This window comes from Mauremys mutica, chromosome 1 (assembly GCF_020497125.1).
Source record: "Mauremys mutica isolate MM-2020 ecotype Southern chromosome 1, ASM2049712v1, whole genome shotgun sequence".
NCBI classification, from domain to species: Eukaryota; Metazoa; Chordata; order Testudines; family Geoemydidae; genus Mauremys; species Mauremys mutica.
This window is the reverse complement of record NC_059072.1, coordinates 228,724,910-228,752,699: the sequence shown is the minus strand read 5'-3', so window position 1 is coordinate 228,752,699 and position 27,790 is coordinate 228,724,910. Positions and strand designations below refer to the sequence as shown.

The following is a 27,790-nucleotide window of genomic DNA, read 5'->3' as shown; positions in this document are numbered from 1 at the left end:
ATTTGTGGAATCTGGGCCTAATAGCGCACACAGCATCTTTTTTATCAGCTGCATAAGTTTGATCTCAACATTTGTTCTTTCAAGAATACTTTTCTCATCCTATATGATCCTATATATTGTTTCATTCCAACAAAAACATATGTTCTTTGAGTTCTGTTTAGTTTTTCTTCTCACGTTTCACTTTCCTTACTGATATCCCACTGTTCTAAAGATAATGTCATACGCTGTCTGTAGCCTTGCATTGTAAATGTATACCTAAGTTCCAGTGGGCCAGATCTGCAGCATTGAGACCTACTCAGCATGCAAGGGAGAGAGAGGTGAGGGCTGTTAGGGAGCAGATTACAGCTCCTTGATTCTCACACTGCAGCTGCTCTGGCCTTGGTGCAAGTTAGAGCAGGCTAAGAGCTGCTCTGATTTATGTCAGGTGATTATGTTCCCTAAGGGATCATATGCCAGCTGACAATTGGCAAAGCACTGTGGAGTGGAGATTTTATTCTGTCCCTGTTCTGTGCCCTCCTTACCAAAAGGAGGGAGTGGTGGTTGTCAGAGCTGGCACCAGCTTCATACCAACTGAGAGTTCCATCCAGCTGGGGTAATTCTAACCTGGGCAAGTACTGCAAGATTCCAGCTCTTTTGTCCTGCTCTGGACACACACAGCGCTTGGAACTGGTGAAAAAATTTGGCCTTGCAGGTTGTTTATTTCTGTCCCACTCTTATGGACAGAACTATCATGCAGTATGTTCAAAGCAGGTGAAAATATTAATCAGTGCTTTCATATAATTTGTTCCATCACATGGCTATCACATGTTATATCAGTCTGTGAATTTATCACTGAGATTTGTGAGGGTTCCACTCCTCAGTGAGGCTATACCTTCTTTTTGGATGTGCTGACCTCAAGCACAGTATTTTTTGATGATGTCCTATAATTTTCCTTGTCTTCCAAGGAGACTTGGAATAAAGATCAGTTTTTAAAACCACGTATTGTCCTGGCCAAGAATATTAATAATCTTTTCCATTCAAGGGGAGGGATAGCTCAGTGGTTTGAGCATTGGCCTGCTAAACCCAGGGTTGCGAGTTCAATCCTTGAGGGGGCCATTTAGGGATTTAGTTGGGGATTGGCCCTGCTTTGAGCAGGGGGTTGGACTAGATGATCTTCTGAGGTCTCTTCCAATCCTAATAATCTATGATTCTAGGACTGGGTCTTTCTACTGTAACAGCAGAGGCTAAACAACTTTTGATACTCAAATAATGTGATATGAGTTATATAGGGATATGATTTCATATTTGAAAAAATCATTGTCAGTCTCCCATCAGCTTATGTCTTTTTTTAGCCTTGCCTGACATCTCAGACTAGAGAACTGCTCCCCATTATCTAGACCTTTTTAGAAGTCTAACTTCTGCTTTGGTTAGGGAAGCATTTTTCAAGTTTTGCATCCTGAGCAAAGATTAATCCAATAATTATTTTATGGTGGCACACACAACCTTAAATGCACAGTGCAGTCTCAGAAATCAGATCTGACTGTACACAGTTTGCAGTTAGTTCAGCAATTAAAGCTCTGTAAAGATTGGTGGCGAGAAGGCAGAAACTATGGATTAAAGTGCCCAAATGATTTTTTTAAGGTATGTGCAATTTTCATTATGGTCAGGCAACATCAGGCAAATGAAAAGAAAGTAGAGACTATGCTGTGTTTTTATAATTCTATAAATGGCAGCAGCTAGCCATATTGGCTACTAACATGATACTTGCGGTTTGAGTCAGAAGGACCTTTACAAGACTCTGTAGACAACACTGGCAAATTGGCAGGTCGGAACACGATAGCTGTTTCATTTTGGGCCTTGCAGCAGTATGCGTTTGAGATAAGTGTGTGACAAGAGGGCAGTATTGGATTTCTGCACAAGGATTTGACAACTCAAACAGCAACCACATATAATGGCAAAAAAAATCATATCATTTATTACCTTTGAAGCAGTAGGCAAATTAAATACATCATCTTATAATGATCTAAGGAAGAACTGCCTCTCTATTTTTTTTTTGTTATATATAGTTATTAGAGCAGGCCCTGCTGAGCAGAAAGGGAACATATGACTATATGTCATACCTTGGATATAATCTCTTAATCAGAGAATCATAGGACTGGAAGGGACCTTGAGAGGTCATCTAGTCCAGTCCCCTGCACTCATAGCAGGACTAAATAGATTGTTGTATTTCTTATATTTGCATTTATTTTAGGAGTTATTCTAAGACAGAGAAGTTGAAAGCAACTGTTTAAACATGACAAACACATTTAAAATGTCCCCTGCATAGCTGTCCCTCGTGGTGATGCCTTCGCGGCCCAAGCATCACATTTTGAAATACCTAGATTCCCTCAAACCAGTGCCAGGGATGACAATGCCTCTGCCTCAAAGGGATGAAGGGCTCTGCGTTCCATGCCGCTTATTTGTACATGGGAGTTAAAAAACAGAGGCTATTGGAGACTCTGTGGCACTTTTTGTAAGAGTGGGGCTTTGCCTTGATCTCCTTGGCTAATATCCCCCCACTCCCCTTGTTGTTGTGCAGTGTGATCTCAGTTTGGCAGCTGCATTTAGCCCCAAAGGTGGCTTTACTTGAAGGTTGCTATATTTTCCTGCACAGTGGGACATATATTCCTCTATATTGAGAGGCATCTGAAAAATGAAACTTTGCTTTGATGTTAGCTCTCACAGGCTTATACTTAATTTCAAATTGAAATCTGCCTGTTGTACCCGCAACTGTGCTTTCGAAACTTGCAAAGGAACATCGTGAGGTGGGAGGGGATTCATACAGTAGGTGGTACACTACATCACTGTAAGCTGGGCAACTGCTTTAGATCTATACACAATGCCCTCTCATTTTACTATCTGTCCAGTTACTTGGTCCCCATCACTGTAGTATCTAAGTGACTCCCAGGGGCATGCACAGGAATTTAACTTTCACCCCTTTTGACATGGCCAATGGGAGTTAGGCACCTACATACCTTTGAGGATCTGGACCTGCGAGGTTAAGAGACTGCTCAAACTCAGAATCTGTGGCAGGGCCATAAATTGAACTCAGATGTCCGAAGACTTGCAGCATGATGGAGAATGATGAAAGGGAACACCAGAGATGGTCTCCTGCACGTCCCCTGCTGATTACATGCTTGCAGGGAGATGTGTACCTGTTATGTGGAGGCCCCGGCCTCTCTCAAGTGGTCAGACAGGGACAACATTTCCAGCAGCCTCCTTCCTAGGAGAGCCCCCAGGAAACACAGGCAACACCTCAGCAGCAAAATCCTGCGGGGCCTGGCACAGGCAACAGCAGCACTTTGAGATCAGCCAGGGGAGGCTCCTTCCTCCCTATCCCCCATGCAGTAGGAGTGCAGATTGATTCAGAGACTCAAAGAGCCAGGGAAGCTTCCGACCCAGCCACTGGAGCCCACATTCACAGCCACCTCGTTAATCATGGAGCAGCTCCCCAGCCGCTCCCCGGCACTGCTGCGGTGGCAAGGAGCTACTGGCAGGGATCTGGACAGAGACAGAGCAAGGAGAGCCTTGTAAGGAGCCCTCAGACCCAACCCCTCCCTCTAGTCCACAGCACATCCCTGCCCAACCCTCAAGTGGCTCAGGGATACTTCTTACCAGCAATGTCAGCCCAGCGCTGTCTCCCAGTGCAGCAACCAGGCCAAGGACTCCCTGCGAATGTCTAGGTTTGGAGCCTGTAGTGCTCCTGGGGTTGGATCCAACTATCTGCAGGCCACTTCCAGGAATTTCCCTTTAACAAAACATAAGACTCTATGAAGCCCCCTTCCAGGCACACTTCAGCACAAACCCCTCTTTCTCAGGGCAAGAAAGCTTCTCAAAAGAGTAACTATAAAATGTCCCCCCTACACACACACTTCTAGGGAACCATCAATCTGAGGAGGATCAAGTGGAGGCATAATAAAGAAGTCTCACAGATGTTCAGAGCACTTTCATCACCTTAACACAGGGATTGGCAACCTTTGGCATGCAGCTCACCAGGGTAAGCCCCCTGGCGGGCCGGGCCAGACCGGGCAGGTTCAGCCGATCGCGGCTCCCACTGGTTGCGATTCACACATCCCTCAGCCTCCGCCACTTCCTGCATCCCCCATTGGCCTGGGACGGTGAACTGCGGCCAGTGGGAGCCGTGATCGGCCAAACCTGCGGACGCGGCAGGTAAATAAACCAGCCCAGCCCGCCGGGGGCTTACCCTGGCAGCCGCGTGCCAAAGATTGCCAATCCCTGCCTTAACATAAAGCGCAAGAAAGCCCCCAATCTCCATCTTCTAAAGAATTTGATTCAGGAGATGCCTCTAGCATAGGCGTTCCTGGACTTTTTTCCCTGAGGCCTACCTGTGGAGCTGCAATAGGCCCTGCAACCCACTATTAATACTTCTCGAGGAAAATTATTTTTTATTATTACACACACAAAAACTTTACTGGAAATAAGCAATGTATATGTTTCCTTTTCATTTTAATGTAAACAATTGTAACAATAGAATTCCCTAGCACTATGCACTCAAAGAAATTCTTCAAGATCTTTGAAACCAAACAGTTTTAGTAAAACTACACTTTAAAAAAATGTTGAGAGCAAACTGTGGTGTTCAAACAGGGAAAACATCAGTTTTATATAAAATTGGACAATAAGCAACACAACAAAGTTAACAAAATTGTTAAACTTTTTTAACACGTGTTATTTGTTGGTTTTAAAACAAAACAGTTGTCCAACTTTGAACACGATATTGTGTTTTCAATTTTTTTAAGTGTAAAATCTGAATTTTCTGTGCCGTGTAAGTAAGGACCCAACCCTACTCTCTACTAATTAGAAAAGAATCAAATATTGTAAATAAAAATATAAAGTAACTTACAGACCAGGAGTCTTCTTAATGGGATGGATGTGCCTGCTTCTCCTTGCACAGTTTTTCCAGCTGGGGACATATGTTAGTGAGGTTCAACCTGATCTCATTTTCAAGTTTCAGCCTCCGGCTGACTCCAGCCCTTGACAGGGAGGGCAAGTATTCGGGGCTGTGTGCTCTGGAGCTGCACTGATGGGCTAGGACTGGCAGGAGAGTGAAAAGATGCAGTTTAAGGGCACAACGCCCCTACATGCCCCCCTATCTCCACCTCCGGCTTGACTGAAGAATGTAATTGTGCTGGCGGACCACCTGGAACTGTATTGTGCCCACGGTGCACAGTTTGGGAACCCCTGTTCTAAGAGGTGCTCAACAGGCACAAAGGGAAATCAGTTTCCTTCAAACTGCATAAATCTCCAGACTGCAGCATAGCCTCGTTCCCTTGCTCACCTTCAAGGAGTTCAGCCTGGGGGATAATTGTCAGTGCTGGGTTCCCCACCTGCACAGAGTGCAGCATGTCAAATCAATGCAGAACAAGCCAGGCCATAGACATGTGCTGTTACCTCTAGTATGCATGCACACAACCCTACAAAGGGAATTCTCCCTCCTTAGGGGAGGAGGACCAAAACTCCAGATCAGAACTAAAGACTCAAACAATAAAATATCCCGCACAAGAAAAACCCCACATCACGCACAAGGAGAACAGACTTCCAGGAAAAGTGTATGAGCTACAGCTATGAGGTCTGCAGTTGCCTTAGAAAAATCTATAGCTATATATCTCTGCTTATACACCCAGTGAGTGTGTAACAGTGGGATACGGATTTCCTGCCCCACCTGAAGACTGGGACAGCATCAGGCGGTCATCCTCAGCTGCTGCTGCAGGTCACCATGTCTTAATTATTGGGCTGTCATTCCCAGCTATTCCATGATCACTAGGGCCTAACATATTGGTCATTGCTTTCAGCTTTTGTGGTAGGTGGCCATGCCTCACTACCACCTCCATCTCCTTTTCCCAGCTGATGGCTATGGAGTGACAAGAGGGACAGCAGTCCAGGTGAGGAAGAATGGGCAGGCAGTGATGGGCCTGTTGGCCCTCCATTTCTTTCTTCTACCCATCCACCATCCTATAAGGCCAGAAGGTTCCTCAGTGTGCACCAGTCAAAATTTATCCTGGTGTCATTTCCAATGATAAAGTGGTCCAAGGACTCATCATTTATAATTGGGAAAATATTTTTAACTGAAGAGTGGCCTCCTCATTATATAGGCCCTTCACAGGCAGCCACGTCGAACCAGGCATAATCTCTGCTCCTTCCTGAGGGAATGAAAATTACTGAGGGCATCAGGCCCACCAGAACAAACAAACAGAGAATTGTCCTCTGACACCCTAAGTGCCCCACATGCTTTCACAAACAATGCTAACATGGATGGATGGTATTGCAAGTATGGTCTCTTACCACCTATTTAAAAAAAGAGCTTCAAACCTGAGGAGGAGTCAGGGTATGCAGAAAGCCATCCTAGATCTCCTACAAATGGGAGCAATTGAACCCATCCTGTCTCTTCACAGAAAAAAAAGCCTTACATTATACTGTTCCTTTTTTTTTAAGTCACAACAGCTACAGAGCACATCTCGACATCAAGTATCTCTACAGATCATCAGAATTAATAAATAAAATAAAATTTCAAAATGGTGACCTTAAAATCCATACTTGCTGCCATCAACGGGCGGGACTGAATGACCTCTCTATATGTGAAAGATAGAAAGGGGCACCTTACGTGGTTTGGGGCCAACTGCCCTGCCTCTTCGCAGGGTTCTGCTTCCACCAGTCATCCCCACAAACTGCTCAGCTTCGCTTGCTCTGTGGGCTGCTCCACTCGTCCCACAGCTGCTCCGCTCTGTCAGCGGCTCTGGTCCACCAGCTGTCCTGTGATCCGCTCCAGCCGTCCTCGCGAGCTGCTTGGCTCCACTCACCCAGTGGCTTCACAAACTGCTCCGCTCCTCTCTGCCAGCTGCTCTGCTTCACAGTACTGCTTCAGGCTCCCCCACTAGTTAGCACAGTACTCAGTGCTCTCAGCTCAGCAAGTCCAGCTCTTTAGTGATTTCAGCTCTTAGTGATTCCAGCTCACAATAGGGGAGCCCAGTGCCAGTGGACCACTAGCCTAAAGTGAGTTCAGCTCAGTAACCTGTATCTAGATTCTTAAGGGAATCAAAAATTAACTCTGACATTCCACAGTGGAGAGAGGCATAGATAGAACTGGTGCTTCTGGCTCACACAAGGCGCCTATGCCACCAAGTACAGATATCTGTTCCCACCTCTCTCTTTTCAATGGGTTTTGGAACCCATGTCCCTTGTCTAGCAAGTGCTATTCAGTTGATAATGAAACCCTTTATCATAAGACAATTTTGTAGTTCCTCATTTACTTAATCAGGGTGACAACATTTTATTCCTCCTGCCCCAATAACAAAGAAATTGGGGATCCCACAGCTGTGAAAATAACCATCCCAGCCTGCTATGTACTATGCTAAGTGGGGTGGGAGTGCCAATGCAAATAACTGAAATGCCAATGCGAATACTTGAAACTTCTTTCTGCACTCCCCATAATTTACCACCAGATGTCAGGGTAGAGCTCATCCTGACTCTGCTTACAATTCTATAAACCTTAACTGTAGTGGTGCTGCTGCACCACTTTAATAACAGAGACACTTCCTGCCACAAAGAACTACACTCTGTGGATGTGTGCAGAGTTTGTGCATGGATTGGGGTACATTGGCAGAGCTGTGGGGTGCAGGAAGGTTGAGGTGCATGGGGGGCAGAGGGAATTTGGGGCTGCATGATTGTGGTGCACTGGCAGAGCTGGGGGTGCCACACCTCCCTCATCTGAGCCCCCAACCTCCTTCCCATCCCCATTTATCCATAGCCCCCCTCTGCTTGCTGCAGCCCCAAATCTCTCTCCCTTTATTCCCCCACTCCTCCACCCCTTAATACACCACTCCTCCCAGGAAACATTTATATGTCTATTTCCCACCCCCCCACACACAAAGACTTTGATTACATTCTCCCCCTAAGTAAAACTGCCACCCATGACTCACAACTTGTATCAACCTCCATCCTCTCAGCCCAAAACTCCTTTTTCTGAGGCAGGGGCTTGTAATTTTCTTATACTTAGTTATGTTAATTGGAGGATGAGTTCACAACCATCAATCTCAATGAGTTCCTGATCCATCCAGTTGTCATCTTAACTATACAAGGCAGCAGAAAGTTACTGTTTTAGGTGAAGCCTGTAACACATTGATCAAGTGACCCCAAATTTGCTACTCCCTCCCCCACGAGACACGCCAAATTTCAGAGCACTGTGATTAACCTTTTGGATTTTAGAGCACTTGTATCATGCTTTAAAGCATATAAAAAGGCAGGAATGAACCCCTCTGGCTGTTGTTCTGTATTGGCGCATGCGCACTGTAAAAAGAGGTACCTTTTCTTAAATACTGTTCCATGTTGGGTTTCCCAAAGCTTTAGTGAGTTCCATGCACCAACTTGGGTAAAACTTGACAGATTGAGACCACTTTGTCATGTCAATAGTTTGAGCCCTAGTGCTGCGCGCGCGTACACACACACACACATATGCACACGCTTAGAAATGTTTTGAAAAATGCCTATTTTTTCCCGTGGCTTATTTCTCCACAACCCTAGCTCAAATGACCTCATGTGGGTCATGACCCCACACAGTCCTGAGGCACACCAAATATCTGGACTAACTATGTCAATTTTAGAGGACATGGAAAGGTTGACCTTAAAACAGAAGTCGTGATACAGCCTTAACTATAGTGGCACTGCCATGGCACTAGAATGTGTTTTATAGGATTGTTTGCTTACAGTTTTCCAGTCAATAAGGCAGTAATTTCTGTAGCAGAAGACTGAATTATTAACATCAAGATTTCTGTTCTGTTTGTTTGGGTTTTTGGTACAGTTAAAATGGCTTCTGGATACATCATGAGTTTGTTTTCAATTGGCTGTGTGAAGAATAGTACTAGCATACAAACTGTAGATGGAAGGCAAATCACCTGGTTGCCTTTTAAAATGATATCTTCTTGAAATTCCAGCCAGATTTGAACAAACAAGCACCCTAGGGATATAACTATCCAATTTCAAGACACTGACTTTCCTTCAGGGATAAAAAGAATATATGCAATCGATGTTATTGAGTGCTAAATTTCTCTCTCTAAGAATAGAGCCAACAGTAGTTGAAAACACATCAGTTTGAGCCTTATCTTTAGAAAACACCTAAAGCTTAAACAAGTATTGCTTATCTATTAAGCATGTGTTCCTGTAGGCGGTGTGTATGCTGATATAGAATTTAGCACACAGTTATAAATTTAGAACATATAAGAAAAGGCAGATGCCATTACTGTACCTGTTATTACTGGGCATGGCACTGCAGTTCCAGCAATATGCTGAATCATTAATCTCTCCTCTTATGGATAATTTAGCAAGTTATTGAGTTTTGCGTAGCATAGAGCAGCACCTAATATGCATGACTGGCAACTCTTTTTGTTAAGCTCCAAACTTAGAAAAATAGCAAAATCCCACATTCTGGGTTTGAATACTTCTGGTTTTCATTTTCCAAAATTCACTAAGCAGATCATGCAGCAAGTTTCTGAGCCATCAGAACAAGCCAAGATAGGGAAGGGTCAATAAACATGATTCAACTATACTTCAGTTTTTCATGTCAGGATCTGGGAATGTCCTACTTAGTGAAATGTGGTACAAATAAATCATGAGCTGTTGCAAAATGTCTTGCATAATTAGAAGTATTTTGAGATATGGGAAACGACATGAATTTCCAAAAACAGATGTGTTTTCTTCTATTTAACTATTTTTCTATTCAACTTCTATTTATAATAAAAATAATAGATAATATATGGAGATATACCTATCTCATAGAACTGGAAGGGACCCTGCAAGGTCATCGATTCCAGCTCCCCGCCTTCACTAGCAGAACCAAGTACTGATTTTGCCCCAGATCCCTAAGTGGCCCCTTCAAGGATTGAACTCACAAACCTGGGTTTAGCAGGCCAATGCTCAAACCAGAGCTATCCCCTACATTTCCAAGTCACTTAAAATCACTGTAAGCATTCAAACATGTTTAGTTATTCTGAGACATTAAAGAGAGAGAAATTCATATACCTTATTAACCACATCTATATTTTTTTCACTAAAACAGTTTTGGCAATCAACAGCCCGGGACCCAACATTTTTTATGCTAGGAAATGTTAGTGTTCTTAGGAGTCCAACTGAACCTCAGAAATATTCCTCTAAGTGCAATAGCTTTTGCCAAAGGATGAGGATGCAGAAATCTGAAGTCAACAAGAAGCTCGAATGTTGAATGTGATGGCACTGGGTGAGGTTATTGGACTAACAAATATCTAAAGGTTAAATTCACCAGAATGCTCCAGCTGCTTTGTACCATCCTAAGTGACCCAGTGACAGAGAAGGATGATAATTGAGAGGATTTGGAGCAGCAAGATAAGGAGTTTGTTTATGAGCAAGTTAAGAAAGAGAAACTGAGGTGCAGGATTGGATGGACAGACATGAATTTGGGGTACAGAGATAGATTTGAGAGTCATCAGCATAGAGATGATGGTTGAAACTGAGTGAAATGATGAGAAAGGGTGTAAATCATGAAAGCGGGGGGAGAGAGCCCTGTGGCACCCCTACTGATACTGGGAGGATGAAAGAGAAGGACCCACCAAAAGAGATGTTGAAGTACCAGTTAGAACATTAGGAATAGAACCGGGAGAGGACAGAATTGAAGAAGCAGTGGACAGGTCAAGAGTGAGGATGCTGTGGGGACCTTGAGATTTGGCCAAGAAGACATCACTAGAGACCTTTGTGAGGTGGTTTTGGTGGAGGGAAGGGGACAGAACATTGACTGGCAGAGATCAGTGAATTTTAGGCAATAATTGTAAATGACATTTAAAGAGGTTAGAGATAAAGGGAAGGAAAGAGATTTGGTGGAAGCTGGACAGTCTGGTAAATCCAAGGACATTTTACTGAGAATAGGGGAGTCTCCTGTATGCTTTTTTTTTTTATAAAGAGAGGACGGATCCAAAGAGTAAAGAGAGATTGAGGAGGAGGGAGATGTTTGGGTTAAATCAGGTTAAGAGGCAGGAGGGAATGGACTCATAGGAGCAGGGTGAGGGATTAGAAGTATTCAGCACATGAGAGCATTAATCCTGGAGGAGAATGAGAAGAGTATTGGCATAACTACATCAGTGCATGCCCACCCATTCTAGTCATGGCCTTAGAGAAGGAGAGGGAAGGGGCTAGAAAGAGAAATCATGGAAAAGCTTGTTGGTCTTTTCTTTGGAAAAGCTAGTGAGATCTTGTATGGAATGGGAAGAAGGGGCAGGAAGAGAAGAGGATTTGTAAAGGAAGTTGCACATGGCAAATAGACAATGGAGGTGATTGTCACTGGCTCCCAGGCCCATGGCAACATGATACTGTTTGGCCAGGATCATTTTGGAAATGAAGGATGAGCAAACCACCCTGGGGAAAATCTGCATGGTCTTTAGACTTTCTCCAGAGGCAGTGGTATGGAGTGGGAGCAGAGAAAACAGGCATTGGTCAGGGCTGGGAGTTAGTAGGCAGATAATGTGATGGGAAAAGGAGCAAAAGGGAGAGAGTGGACTGCTGAGATTTAACTACAGCCAGCAGAGGCAAAGGAGGGGACAGCTGGGAGGAGGGAACTGGTAGTGACATGTAAAATGTCTCCTATTTCCATAATTCCCTTGCTTCCATTAAAGGCACACGTATCACTGCTCCTGTTCTCAAGACTGGAAAGTAATAAAGTGGGCTGGCGTTTGCCCACTATACAGATGAGTTAATTTTTATCCTATTGAATATTCCCCAAACTCCTTCCAAATCTATCATATCATAGACAACAAGTAAGGGATGCAGACCATTATAGCAAAGAGATGCCCAAACACAAATACATGCAATGCAGTCAATGTGGTAAACTATCAATATTACAAGAACATATGTCATATAGCAAACTAGGGCTTGGTGTACAATCAAGGATTGGCAACCTTTGGCACGTGGCCCGTCAGGGAAATCCGCTGGTGAACCAGGACGGTTTGTTTACCTGCAGCGTCCTCAGGTTCGGCCGATCGCAGCTCCCACTGGCCACGGTTCGCCATTCTAGGCCAATGGGGGCGGCAGGAAGCAGCAGCCAGCACATCCGTTGGCCCGTGCCACTTCCCACAGCCCCCATTGGCCTGGAACACTGAACCACGGCCAGTGGGAGCTGTGATCAGCCAAACAAACCATCCTGGCCCGCCAGCAGATTTCCCTGACAGGCCGTGCGCCAAAGGTTGCCGATCCCTGAGTGTACATGATTACGGCCAAATTTTACACAGGACCTTATTTCATTTCCATCCTATGCATATTATTAATGACCTTGTGGGAGTTTGCATTGATCACTTACCCAATGAAAAAACAATTGTGTAAAAGTTTAGCAGATCAAGTTGCTGTATCTTTGAGTGCCTATTGATTTTTAATCTTATGATGTCTCATTTGCTATGAATAAAAAAATTGGTTTTAACAGAATGATCCTTTTAGTAAAGCAAATCAAAATGAAAAGACAATGGAGAATTTGTGGTAGTAAAATTTCCAATAGCATCAAGCTGTGAGGATATTTTTAAGATGCAACAACTTTGTTTCACCCAATCTTACTTCAGAGCCATGTAAAAACAGCCAGTGAAATCCAGATGATTGAGATTTTGGCTAGCAGAACATAAATGATATGCAAAGCCAGGAAAGAGGATAATCTGTGGTATGGAAGATATGAAGAAAACCCAACACTGTATTTATGGGAAGCTCAGTGCTTAAAACTGATAATTGGAAAAGGCATTGATTGGAAAAGGCAGCAATTGTCTTTATTTGCTGCAAAAAACCCAAACAAGCCTAATGGAACTTGCATTTGAATACTTTTAAGAGTGTGCAGACATTCCTGTCTATTTTTAGCTGTGGATTTTAAATTATTAATATCATTTGAAATGTTTAATTAGTTTTGAGAAGCATTTGCATAAATTAAATGCATGAGGTCTGTCTGAGGAAGCTGTGGTAATCTCTCTCTGGCTGTCTGTGGTTTTAGTAAATAGTTTAAAGGAAAGCATCCATCAATGGAGGAAAAAAGCATGTTCTTTTCCTTCTCCACATGGCTAATCTTTAGCTGGAGGAATTATATGCACATATTTGTTATGTTTGACCGAAGCAAGTGGCAGTGATATGGGGCACACTCAAAGATGGCAGGGGAATTCAGTTTGTTTCCCACATCCCCCCCAACCTGGCATGGATTGTCCTCTTTTATCATTCCTTCTTTTGCTGTTGACAGCTACCAGGCTTTCTTCTTTGCTGGGGAAGACTATTGCTTGCTCAATGCACCTACAAGGGGAGTATAGGTGCATAAGGTACTCCCTTACTTTCCTGTATAGGCTACCTACATCGTGGGTCACAGCTCAGGTTGGGGAGCCCTCTGTGGGGTTGCCACTCTCCTTTCCGTGCATATGAGGGGGGTGTAGGTAGGCAGGCAGGGCATGGATGAAGCCGTAAATCCACCCTCCCTCACCCATTTCACCAGCCAGCAGGCATAAAAAGGGAAGTCATCAGTGTCTAGCAAAACGCTGCTTCAGATGACGCTACTTCCCTAGGGACCACACAGTGACTCTGAGATAGGTGCTGCCCCTTACTTAGAGCAGATTGTATTCTTACAATCTAGCCTAAGTACAGTCTCACTGAAAAGAGGGAAAATTGAAAACCAAGGCTGAAAAAAATCAGGAAAAGATTCTAATAGTGAGCTCAGTTGGGCGACCAGCCACGTTAGAACTATAACCAAGTCCTAGGAGTCAGTTAAGGCACTACAACACACTCAATTGTTGGCTCTGATGGAGGTGTTTCCCTTACCAGACTGTAGCGGTGAGGGATATATGGGGGTGGTACCTGGAGCCTGCCGTGCAGCAGGTGCACAGGGTGAGCAGGATTAAAGCCCCTTTAAAAATGGGACCCTACTGAAGCAACCATTTTCCACTCACTGAGAGCAATTAGGATGGTCAGAAATTCATTCCCAATAGAAATCAATGAGAGAGGCAGGTAGACTTGTGTCAGGGAAATTCCTCCTATGTATTTACAGTTTTAGCAAAGGTAATTGTAAGTTAAATTGTATTTGTTTGCCTTGTTGGCAGATAGGGTTCTGGAGTTTCTCACTGACCAAGAGACCTCATCGAAACCGACCTGGTTTTACATTGGTCTAACTACACTGACTTCTGTGAAGTTAATGCGGCTTTAAACTTAGAGTAGAATCAAGCCCAAATCAGCTTTGCTCCTACCACACCACTTCCCTTGAGTCTCTGTGCATCTCTGATCTCTGCCTCTCTGTCCTGGGTTCTTCAGGCATTTGACTCTCTTCCCCTACGTGCTTCATCTCAGCTGGGATCTCTGCGTTGAAGGATGTTCCTGCATGCAAAGTCACTTCATTAATAAAACTCCCCGTTCCCTTTTGTCACAATTTGGCAGTCCCTTTAATGATTGTCTTACATTTTAATTAAAATGTAACACTAATTACATACATTTAAAATAACCACGCTATAGTCTACTCAGACCTGCATAAGCCCAGGCAGGACAAGGAAAGTGAGGTGGTTATGCTGTGTCCATCTGTTGCAGAAAGGGGAATAACCCCCAAATCAAAATAATGTGAATTAATTCTTCTGCTATGTATATCCAGAGGCAGACTATTGTGAGATTCCCACTGAAATGCTGACCAGATGTCTTTGTGTACATCACAAATGGACTGGCAGAACTGTTATCCAACCTGGTAATGAAGTCATAAGAACAGCCATACTGGGTTGGACCAAAGGTCCATCTAGCCCAGTATCCAGTCTTCTGACAGTGGCCAATGCCTGATGCTCCAGCAGGAATGAAGTCTCCAAACTCCATTGTCCTGAGACTTTAACATCCAGATATGTATTGCCCAGACAGAATCATTCACATACTGCAGAGGAGCCCAGATAGTTGATTCTCCAGGCAACCCACTGGATTTGATCAAGCACAGTAATTATGCCCTGCACTATAGTGATGCCTCCTACAGACGAGTGTCAAGGCTTTCCCTTTATTTCATCTAGGAGGGGGACTGTTCATGTTAGTCAACTGTTGAAGAGAGTCACAGATGCAGTGAGTATCCAGACTGCTTTAGGGGCCACACTACCCAGCTATATTACCAATGTACCGGTAGACTGGTTAGATACCAAAACCACAAGCTGGCTACACCCCTGACTCTAAAGTCTCTTCTCCCTACCGGAGACCAACTTGGTTCTTTTCTCCGCAAGGAAGGTAAAGAGCCACTCAAGAGTAACCTCCCTCCCTTAGCCCCTAATTTCCACTACAGTGTCTGGAGTATCTCATGGTGAGCCACATCAATGCCTGCCAATAGATTACAGGCATGCCTGATCAGTAGCTCAGAACTAGTTCAATACAACATTGATTTATTTTTAATTATTAACACCTGTCTAAGCAATGGTTTATTTCAGTTTTGAAAATACCGATCTGAGTTCACTGTTGTCACTGTACAGTATAACTATAGCTGACATCTCTAGAAAATACATTCTAGTTAACAGTCCTGAATCGGCTGGGAAATGGTCTGGATGATCTAACAAGTCTTCCCCATCTCTTAACTTCCACAAGTTAACCATAAGGCCCAGACTTGCAGGCAGAGCTTTAAGCAGGACTAGACCTTAGAGGAATCAATCCATAGCACCTTTCATCCAAAACCAGTGTTTTACACTGAAGTGGGGAAAGGAAAGCAAGAGAGTTAATTTTCCTGAAATGTGCCCTTAGATGAATACCTCCTACCCCATTCAAGATCTCATTCAATGGGATTAAAGACATTCACTTGTGTAGAACAAAAGCTGATCCCATTCATGAAGAAGAAAAAATAACACTAAACGTGTAGAAAAATCTCCCACTTCTTAGCATCCTCTCTTTCCATTATAAAAATTGTTTAGAGCCAGCACCTAAGACAAAAGAAGAAAATTTAACTGCATTAGGAAATAGATTCCTTTGCTACATTTTCAATGTTATGTTCCTAGCACCTAGAAAATATATTTAATTTTTATAGCACAATTCTTCTGAAAGTCTGGGAATGAACAGTTAAGGGACACAGCACTTCAATCTTGCTCGTATTTCTTTTTCATTTATGATAACTCCCTGCAAGTTACAGCTCCCCCCTCCCTTATTTCCATAAATGGACAAAGTTAAGAAGCATATATTAGAGGGAGACTGTTATATTGCATATCCATATCATTGAGCCTGTTTCTGAATGTTTCTTGGCCACAGTTCAGGATCTGGGCCAACAGCTGTTTCTCTGATTGAAGGTGTGTGTCTATTTGTTACTTGAGTGAGGAATGAGTCTTCTTAGACCAGTGAAAATGGCTGCTTTTTTTCTGTCTGTGCCTGGCTAGGAGATTGGGACTGTTTCACTCAGCTGTGACCCTCCTCTCCATAACCCACATCTTTAATACATCTAGACTGGCTAGTGGCGATGTGCTGTACTAGACTAATCTTGCATTCATTTAGCAGTTGAAGCAAGTTCACTTGTTAAGTGAGCACATGACACTGACGCATTTTCTTCTGCAGTGGATGTTTGTTGGCTTCTAGATGGAGTTTAACAGATTTTTAATTTATAAAGCCATAAATAGTGTGGGGCATGACTAGCTGAGGCCTTATCTACACACACACTTGAACCGGTTTAATTAAATCTATTTAAAAACACACAACTGTAGTTAAACTGGTGCAGGTTTGTGGTTAGCCAGTTTCTCAGGTCTGAGCCTTCTGTTTCTGGGCTCCAAGTACATTGAGGAGCTTGAGCTGAAAGGCACCTTAAATTTAGAATACACTCCCTCCCTTGGTCTGATATAGCCTGAGTCTGTTGATGTTCAAGGAACACAGCAAAGGGCATCATTCTGGGAAGATCTAAAGTGTGTGAGATGGAGGGAGCTGGGAGTGGAGAGAGAACAGAAGGATGTGAAGTTGGTTTATGCTTCCTGCAGAAGGGCTTGGTTTGTTGGGAGCTGTTGCTATTTCTCTATTGTTTTATTATAATTAATTGTATTTTGCATGTCATCAAGGCACCTAGAAACTACTATTGTATAATTTCAATAAGTAAAATAACTATACCTCCCCCACTCTTTGTGCAGTTCGGCAAGAATCATTTATCATGCAACAGAGAAAAGCCAGTTTGTCACCTGTTCTAAGAACATCTTGCTGCTTGCATTTCTATGTATTTCTTTGGTATTTTTAAAGATTACTGGAAAAAGCTCTTTTTAAAAACAAGATAATAAAGGTAATACTACTGTATTCCTACTGTATAATATTTTCTATCTTTGATATCCTGCACATATAACAACTTATTCCTTACAATTCATGAGGTAGGTATTTATTATACTCCTTTTGCAGATGGAAAAAATGAATACAGGGGCTAGAATCTGCATTCAGTTACACTGGTATAAATTGGAAGTGACTCCAGGGGTGTTATCCTGGATTTACAGTAGCATAACATCAGAATCAGGCCTGGGGCATTGAAATGATTTTCCCAGCGACACACAACAAGGCAGTGGCTGAGTTGGGACTAGAACTCTGGAGTCTCCTAGTCCTGTGCTCAGTCCGATAGGCTATTCTTCCTCCTAAAGCTCCCTCACAAATTACAGAATATATCTATATATTTAAAATAAATACACATGATAACAACTGTTGTCCTTTAATCATCTTCCACATCCTGCGTTTGTATTTTGTCTACAATGGCTAGTGACACAGAGAGCACTGCAGGCTGTGCCTCTGCCTGCATTGTAGCAGGGTTTAGGAATGTCATTAACTAACGCAAGAGAAGCACCGTGCCCTGAACTCATGTCTCAGCAGTCTCATCTTTAAGCACTTTACTTATTTATAATAATAGTAGGAGCAGAACTTTTACCTTTTTAGCTTTTCCCAGAAGGACTGAAAACTGTAAATGAACAAATCGCAAAAAGAGAGCGAAACATTTCACTTTCACACTGCTGAAGATTTGAGATGAAAAGGACCCAAGTGGTAACAAGCCCTGTGTTAATACAATTATACACCTACTGGTGAGTATAGCATATAGCAGTCTTCACACCAAAGTACTTGGGTCTCAAAGGCACTATTTGTTGCCTTCACTTCTTTTATCCTCACTCAGTATAACCTATTTCTTTTATCATGGCTTGTGATGCATTGTTATTTGCTCACATCAGTATGTCAGCTCTAAGGTAAGCAAAGCAAGCTTGATGATAAAGGTGGTACAGATGGTTGACCCTCAGCTGAAGAAGAGACAGTGGAGTTATAAAGCTTCACATCAGCTGTGGCTATGGCCCACTGTTTTTTGCAATCCTTTGCTCTGTATTGCCATCAGAAAGCTGTAGGTTAGAGACATGAGAGAGCGCTCTGCACTCGTGAACCTCAGGAGAGTTTATTTAAAAGAAAAAAAAAGTGAAATAATAATAACTAATTAATAATAATAATAATAACAACAGTGAAATAAATAGCGCAGCAAGTGGGCTCTCTATGCTCTTCCTGACTTTTCTGGTCCTCAGCCACATCAAATTTAGGAACTAGGGCAGCTTCTGGGCTTGCATTTCATCCTGAGTAGAATGCAGGAGAATGGAGTCACTTGTTTGGTGGTTTGGAATCATTCATGGACGGCTGCCAGTCATTGTAGCTCAAACATTGTTATTCTATCAGCTTGGCAAAACGGTCATGAAAATTTACCAGCTCAGGCACTAAGTCTTCATCACCTACTTATCAGGATGATGATAAAGGGCATGATATTTACTCACCTGTCAAAAAATATTATACAGCTTGAGCCAAGCGAGCCAGTGGAATTTTGTAAGGCAGTGTTATATTAACTCAAACCAAAAAGCTTATCCACTGGTTTGTTAAGGAGCTTTGCAGTGCTCCTGGATGCTACAACCTTAATTGTAGTCTACACAGACAATTGATTGTCTCTTATTTCTTTCCTTTATCCTCCAGGAAGATGATGTTACCCGTGACAGTCGATTCAATTTCAGTGGTTACGGGATGGGTCACTGTCTCCAGGTCAAAGATGGCACCGCAGTCAAGGCCACTCCTCCAAACCCCCCTCTGGCACCACCAAAGGATTCAGAGTCCATCAGAAAGAAGTTTGTTGACCGTGCAAAAAGGATTGATACAATATCCCGAGCTGCGTTCCCACTAGCCTTCCTCATTTTCAATATCTTTTACTGGATTACGTACAAAATTATACGGCATGAAGATATTCACAAGAAATAGGCAACTCTATGGGGGTGCTGGGACTCTGTAGCCAAAGCGATTTGCTTGTAAATAAACAGTGAAATGTCTTTCTGTCATTTGGACTGAGGATTTTTTTTCACCCATGCTACTGAAGAGAAGACGACAAAAAAATGGAACGGAAGAAAAAGCATAGGAAAAAAGTGATCAACAACAAAAGCAAGATGCCGTGGGACCATGCAATACGGATCCCCTTACATACACTCAATATTGTTCTTCCAGATTCTGCATTGATCAGACGTTCTTAAACAGGGCCAAATTTTACTCAACAATGTCACTAAGATATTGAAAAAAATAAAAACAACAGACCAACCTGAAACACCTACTATGGGACTGTAGTGGCTACAGTACAGTGAGTTATAAGAGGACCAAACTTATTCAGGATAATGCTGCCTTTCTATTTGAAACAAGTCTACTGAGCTACATTCCATTCAAATGTCTGTAGTTAGCAGTTCACCAAGAAGTCCTTTTGTGCGTTGTAACTTATTTCTACTAACAGGGAAAAATGATTTATACTTTAATATCCTTGTGGGTGTGTATTTTAATATTATCTTGCTTTATTAGAATTGTAATTTTGGGGTCAAACTTGTGTATTGTGCTATTTATTTGATAGCTGACACTCATAGAAACCAGTTAAACTGCCCATTTTATTTTTGTTCTAAGAGAGTGCACTTATTTCATTTCATTTCTGCTGTTTTTACATGCAACTTGAGGTGCCAAACTGTATTTTACCTGTTGTGCTACCCTGTACCACACTATTTATTAAGAACTTGTTTCCTGGCTGGTGTAGCTCAGTTTAGCATTGACTTTCTATTTCTTTCCATTACTGGTCTCATTGTAGCTGCAACTGATAGCTCTGTAGGTAAACACAACTTGTTTACAGACCTCTAATTTGTATCTTTACTCGAAGTGGCGATCATTTTAAATATCATTGACTAACCTAAGAATTTTAAAACTGTACTGTGATTTTCATAACCTGTTACCTTTTGGTGCCAGAGCTACGTGGTTCAAATCCTTGCTACATGTTTTAAAGTAGAAAAAAATAAAAATTGAAATAAAAAAGGTATTTTTGCTTACACAGGAAAAGAAACTAAGATAAAACATAAGATCATTAAAAATTTTACACTTGCTGTAAAAGCATTTATTAAAAAAGTTATTTGTTCAATTTCAATAAAGCTAAGTGTGCTACTAATTTTTCTTTTCTTTTCAAGCTCCTTTTTCATTTGGGGTAGTGCTATTTGCAATAAAGACCAGATTCTCAGTCACTCCAGCAGCAGAAAAGGGACTTAGAGCAGCAGTTGGAGGAACTCTAGGGAGGCCTACTTTAGTCCTCCTGAACTCCCCTCCCCCACCCCAGCAGAGGAGGGACTCCAGGGAAGGCTATGGGGGTGAGTATGGATCTTAACACACTTCCAGCAATCCTGTTTGAGCAGAACCTTGAGGGCTTTTATTCACCAGCACAAGTTATATCAGCCCTATAGTGCCTTTGAGGAGAAGTGTGCCATCCAGGCAGACTCCTGTATTGCAGGGCACGAAGGGAGGAAAAGGAGACCCTTCCCCCACTAATAATCTGTAGCCTTAGGGCAGTGGTTCCCAAACTTGTTCCGCCGCTTGTGTAGGGAAAGCCCCTGGCGGGCCAGGCTGGTTTGTGTACCTGCCGCGTCCGCGGGTTCGGCTGATTGTGGCTTCCAGTGGCCACGGTTCGCTGCTCCAGGCCAATGGGAGCTGCTGGAAGTGGCGGCTCAGCCTGTGCCGCTTCCAGTAGCTCCCATTGGCCTGAAGCAATGAACCACGGCCACTGGGAGCCGCGATCGGCCAAACCCGTGGACGCGGCAGGTACACAAACCGGCCCGGCCCTGTGCAAACGGCAGAACAAGTTTGGGAACCACTGCCTGAGGGAAAGGTACACTGAACTATAAGTAGGATGACCAGATCGTAAGTGTGAAAAATTGGGATGGGGGTGGGGGATAATAGGAGCCTATGTAAGAAAAAGCCCCAAATATAAGGACTGTCCCTATAAAATCAGGACATCTGGTCACTCTAACTACAAGCCAAAAGCCTCTTGGCTCTAATCTTCTCCAAACTGGTCTTAATATTTCTGTGTACTTCACAACCTTAAGGCCTCACATACCCCTATCTTAAAGGCTATCACTTGCCCACTTAACAGCTAAGACAACTGAGAGGTTGGATGTGGTCAGTGCAGACAGACTGAAAATACAAGCCAGCTTATTCACAGGACACAGCCAAGTCTCATCCAGTTTGCCACACCTCCTGCCAGAGAAAATGGCCCAGATTATGTACCAATAGTCACAATAAGGACCTTTGTCCCTCTCTAGTGGCTAGACTATATATAGAGGTTAGTGAGTCTGCTACAGCCCCCAGGCTAATTAGCATTAATTTTTAGGTCAAATGGTAGAAGCTCATACTCAGAGATTACAAGTTCATTCTCAACAGCCAGCCCAAAAAGGGTGTTGTTACACTTAGCTACTCTCTGTCTAACTACTAAATCATAGCTGTGTTCCCATAGCCAGGAAGAGAACCCAGGAATCCTGATTACTAACATTCTAATTCACAAATAGTTACATAACTCAATGATAAACTGTATTGTCGTCCCCCCCACACATACACTGGACTTGCCCACCAGATACTCATATGGTTGAAATGGAAGTGGTCTTTGTTATGTATTGTGGCAGAGCTCTGACCTTGTCCCAATGGGTCCTGCACTTCCAGGCAGTTTATGCTAACCTCAGAGGCTCACTGCGACCATCCACTTAGCCCTTCTCTCTCTAGGGCCAGGGTTACAGTGTACTGAGCCCTTTTCATCATAGGCCAGCAAGGAGGTTGGTGAGAGAACTCCCACAGTCTCTGTTGTCCCTATAGGCTTATTCAAGAACAGTTTAGCCTCCTGTCCTGACAGAGGCCTGTCTTCCCTCCCAGGAGGTGTTTCTGTAGTGGTGGGTTGGGGGGAACCCGGGCCCGCCCTCTACGCCGGGTTCCAGCCCAGGGACCCTAATGGCAGCAGCTGTTGGCAGCCGACCTTTCACCGCCAGATTTGCTACATTTCACTGGGCCACTTCCCCACAGCTCTCCCGCTTCGCTCTCTCTTGAGGGTGTCTTCATTACCAAGCCTTCAGCTGCACTTCTTCTCCTCTGGCTCTCTCAGCCTGACCTGACATAGCCTTTTCATAGTATCAGAGGGGCCTTAATTAGAGTCAGGTGCTCACATTAGCCTAACAGCCTCAACTGACACTCTGCAGGCTAATTGGAGTCATGTGTCCACCCTAGCCTGGAGCAGCCCCTGCTCTGGTCAGTCAGGGAACAGAAAACTGCCTATCCAGTGGCCAGTATATCTGCCTTCTACTACTCTGCTGTACCCAACTGGCCTGGGTCTATCACAGTATCTAAAAGTTGTGGCTTCAAACCTGACCGATGAATCATGGGGATAAAATATGTAAATTAAGGGGAGGATGCTGGAATAATTGTCAAAATTACTTTTTAATTACACACTTATATTTAGAGGTGAATGAGGATATTATGTTTCTTTGTTATATTTATAGGGTTAATATTTCAGGAAATGGGAGTTAATGTCCTTTTAAGAACTAGGTGGAGCACAAATTACAGGTATGGCTTAAGAATACTGAAGGTGAACTCCTGGCCCCACTGAATGGCAGTTTTGCCATTTACTTCAATGGGGTCAGGATTTCACCCTGACAGCAGTGGGTGAAATATGTCTCTTGTATGTGCAGAGTGGAAGATCCTGCCTACCAGAAAATGCACTTCAATCTCCAAGGTGTGACAGCGTTTGAGGGGCATGGATGTCTCAAAACATTGCAAATGAGCTTCAGAGCCTGTTGGTGACCAGTATGAATCCAGTCCAGTTTAGTAGAGATTAAAAATTTACTCCTATCGAGTGGATGTTTGGTGGTCCCTATATGAGATGAGTTTGGTGGGTCTCAGGTCCAGCTGCCGCAGCACCAACTCACCAGCACACTTTGCACTAACTGGCTGTTAGCAGTGGCTAAACAACTTCTTGTTTAGATGTTCCCAAGATCGGGAGAACTGTGAGTGGGAAGCTTGCTTTGCTGTTGCCCTGTAGATAAACCAAGGGCATTCATTACTGCGATACAAGCTCTAAATCTATACAATTTTTTTAAAGATAAAGTTTATGGCTATAAGGAAATTAATTGCAGACACATGAATTAGCTCATTAAGTAATTTACATACCTGTCACAGGGAGCAGCACAAAACATGGCAGTTATGCTAGAAGTGGGGAGGGAAAGACAACAGCCTGTTTTGTGTACTCCTTACCTCTCCCACACCAATGAAAATAAAACCTACACTTTTACTTAAAAAGTTCCTGGTAACATAGAGTTGCCAGCAGCGAGATAAAAGACGAACCACAAAAAATGGACCATATTGATCAAAAAAAGTGCGTCAGAGGACTTACCTAACAAAGAAACAATGGTGGCTCAGCATCAGGAACTCTCTCACAGGAAATTGTGGTGCTCAGAAAAATGGTGTCCACATTAGCCCTGAATTCTGGGGATATTAAAACCCTCTCAAAGGCTGCTTCCCAAATGAATACTCTTATGGGTTTATCTGGGGGAATGAAACTAAAAAAATTAAACAGCCACAGGGTAGATGGATTAAATGCTGAAGCAGCTTCTTTTAAAAGGCACGTATGGTGAAAATGGAAGAGAAACAAGGATTCTGAGAAAAAGCTTCACATATTAGGACGGGCAGAAGGGAGGGGGGGGGGAAAAGAGCCAATGTCCTTGCTGCAAAAACTGCTACCTGCCTTGTTAAAGTTGCAGGGGCACTTTCCTCCAATTGAAATAGAGAATATCAAGTTCAGATAAGGAAGTCAAGAAAAACGAAGCCCCGTGATATTTAAGCTACTCACATTTAATGAAAAAATGATGATAATGAATGCAGACTTCCCAACAGAGCTTAACAAAAAGGGAGCAGCATTCCATTGTCTGAAGAACAGCCTCAAAGGAACTGACATCATGTAAGTAAGGCTGCAAGTCTGTCACAGAAGTCATGGATTCTGTGACTTTCTGGGACCCCTGTGACTTCTGCAGCAGCTGGTGTGGCTGACCTGGGGGCCACTTGAGCAGCTCGGGCAGCCCCTGGGCCAGCCACACCAGCTGCTGCTGGGGCAGTCTCGGGCCACTGTGTGCCTCCCACCACTCCCAGAAGCGGCAGGGGGCTCCGGCTGTCATGCCCTCCTGGCCCCCATCAGGAGCAGGGGGGGATTCCAGCTGATGCGCCCCACCCCAAGCAGCAGTGGGGGTCCCAGGCTGCCCTCTGCCCCAGAGCACCCACAGTGCCCCCAGGCTGCCCCCTGCCCCAGAGCATCCACGGTGCCCCGGGGTCACCCCAGAGCACCCAAGATTTAGTCAGGGGAATATAGTACAAGTAATGGACAGGTCACGGGCCATGAAATTTTGTTTACTGCCCGTGACTTTTACTAAAAATACCCGTGACTAAAACGTAGCCTTACACATAAGCTTTTAGGTATTTTGCTATTTCACACTGTACTTGGGTAACTCTACTAAGTGCTTTAGGCGTCCAGAAGAGGTTTTAGCAAGTGCTTCACTAACAGAGACCAGGTGCTACCAAGAACAAGAATATGGCTATTCAATTTAAATCTTAACTGATTTGTATTAAAAAAAAAGACATTTTTTCTCCTCATAAAGCTATTCTGCTATTTCAAGCTTATAGAAGAAGAAGGGGGTCTTTTAAAAGACTACATTAACTGGAAGAAAGTGGAAAAATGCACAGATCGTAATAAATTCACATTTTCTTCCCTCTCCTACCCCCTTTTATTTCTCTTTCTTCCATTTTGTTCATTCTGTAAGACAACGTCTGAGGAGATTGAGTTATATTGTACAAATAGCGGGTCAGACGGATCCTGGAGTCTCAGTCATGAGTTAGGGGCATAGCTGTGCTTCTTCTAGGAGAAGCTCCAAAAAGGAACTATGCCTCAGAGAGTCATTATTCCTCCTCTGCCCTAGAGGCAGGAAGTAAGTCTCTGCAATGCAGCTCATCCCCTTCCCTACCTATCCCACCCTCTCCTCAATGAGAGATGCTTAATTCAGCAAGAAGGTACTGACTTGACAATAATACAACATTCACTTACTACATACAGGCCATGTTCTGGTTTGTACAGCACTAACACAATGGAGTCCTGGTATGTGTCAGGTGCTACAGTAATATAAATAATAAAATTATCTTCCCTTGATCTTTGTGCAAAACTGCTGTTGGCATCAATGGGAAATGCAGTGTGGATTAAGGCTGGTATGCCAGGCTAAATTTATATGTTGTTTTATGGACCATTGTTAAAAATAGAATTTGACCCTCCCCACAGAATGAGTTTGATTCTTCAGGTTTAGTAATAACATTACACTTAGCACATATAAGGCTAGATAGGTAATGCTGGAACCAGCAACATCATCAACCCAGTTCTAGAAGCTCCACAAATTTCTTTTTGCTACTAACGGATATTCTAAGCAGTGTTGGTTTGAACACCTCATGAATACATTTGATTTCAGTGCACTCTCTGAGAATCAGGTGCATCAAATAGATAGGTTTATAATACTCGGGGAGATTGAAAAATCCACACAGGACCCAAACACAGGAATAACACCTGGTGCAGATGACTTTCTAGCTGACATTTTAAAAAAAACATTCTGGGCACAGCTGGTACGAATCAGACAATGGATTCATGGAAATTTCTCAGAAAAGAATCCTGTCATGTGGCATGAGAAAGGCATTTTGATTTCACTCATTTAAAGCAAAAAGATAAGGACGAGCCTAGCTATGGCAATTACTGATCCATCTCCTTCCTGCAAATGGCATGTAAGGATGTCCAGGAAATTAGCAATGTGACTTAGAGAAATTATTCCTATCCCAATACAAGAGCACCAAGCAGGGTTTGTAAAAGGAAGGCTTGAGGCAGATAACACCCACAAAAATATTTCACTTAATGTTCCAGGCACAAACTGTCAAGAAATCCATCTGTTGCCTTATCTTCTTCATGCTGACAAGGCCTTTGAGAGGACTGACCGACTGTATTTGATGGCAGTGCTAAGCAAATCTGGATTTAGTCCTGCCTTTTAAAGATGGCTAGAGATCCTGTAAAGCTCCATGCTTGCATCAGTCTTAATGACTGGTGTTATGTCAGAGATCTTCCAGCTACAGAGTGGAAAGCAGCAAAGTTGCAATGCTAGTAAAACAACACACAAAATTAAAAGGCATGCAAAAGACATTTTACCCAATCCAGTTACCTCACTTCCACACCTAATGGATTTAATTGAAAACTCTGGCTTTATGTCAAGATTCCATATCAAAAGGAAGCCACACTTAATGGCTATATTCAGAAGACCAGACCCAATACAGTATTAACATCTACCCTTCTGTATTTGGAAGTAGACTAAACATATGGGCATAAAGGTGTGTACGCAGCTTTTGACTCATCCACTTGAATTTAGATCACAACATAATAGAAACAAACAAAGCTACAGAAAGATGTTGCAGCTACCCTTGTATTACTGAGTAGGAGGGAAACAGCTGAACAGAACATATGTCTTAAAAATTATTTGCAACCTGAGATTATTGCAAATGAAAATTTCCGCTAATTTTTTCAGCCAACTAAAATTAATTTAATCCTTTTAATGGGAAAATGTAAATCCTCTCCTCTAAGATTTTTTTTTGAGGGGTGGAATGGTTGGGGCCAAATAAGGCTGTCTGGAGAAAGAGTCAGTCTTACCAGACTCATACTTCTTCCCATACTTGCCCTCTCAAAGAGGGCTTTTTTAAAACTAGTAATCTATCCCAGTTTGGCTGCAACTAGATAATATGTTCATTACACTATCTGGAGCACCATATGGACTTCCCTAGTTAGGGTGACCAGATGGCCCAATTTTATAGGGACAGTCCCAATTTTTGGATCTTTTTCTTATATAGGCTCCTATTATCCCCCACCCCCGTCCCGATTTTTCACACTTACTGTCTGGTCACCATATCCCTACTCAACCAGACTACCAGCTTCACTGCCTATGAATCCAATTTTCACCGCATTCTGAGTTGAACTCCAGTGCATCAAGAACATCACCAATTCCAAACTAGTTAGTTTGCTTCTAACACCTACATGAAAATATTTCCAATTTCCAATTCAATTTCAGACCATTTGTAAAAAATATTGGAAAGACAAGGTATATTAACAAAACTGAATAATCATCCTTAAGGCTATGTTTATGTCATGGAGGTCAGAGAATCCCTGACTTCCAGAGACCTCGGTGACATTCTCTGCTTCAGCCCCAGGGTTCCAGCAATGGGCGACAGGGGGCCCCCCTGCAAAGTTCCAGCAACAGGTGACAGACGCCTGAGGGGGCCCTCCTCAGGTTCCAGCAATGGGGGCATGGAGACGCCTCAGGCAAGCGGCTGGGGGTGTCCCATTTTCAGTTTGGGAAATATGGTCACCCTGCAGCTGCCAGGAGAAGAGGGGGATCCCCACAGCTCCCAGCCACCACCGTGG

At 43.3% G+C, this 27,790-nt stretch overlaps 1 protein-coding gene across 9 annotated transcripts in view; it reads left to right on the top strand.

Moving 5' to 3' along the window:
* GLRA2 (glycine receptor alpha 2) overlaps positions 1 to 20,307 on the top strand; it is a 137,700-nt gene extending 117,393 nt beyond the window's left edge. For 6 of the 9 annotated variants that reach the window (XM_045007135.1, XM_045007138.1, XM_045007117.1 and 3 more), the window contains one exon: positions 18,952 to 20,306. In XM_045007135.1, coding sequence (XP_044863070.1) covers positions 18,952 to 19,230 — 279 coding nt within the window. In that variant the 3' untranslated portion in view covers positions 19,231 to 20,306. Of the gene's footprint in view, positions 1 to 18,951 lie in introns of all 9 variants that reach the window. The other 3 variants (XM_045007091.1, XM_045007086.1, XM_045007141.1) reach the window with 1 other exon arrangement.
* Positions 20,308 to 27,790: the final 7,483 nt, after the last annotated feature.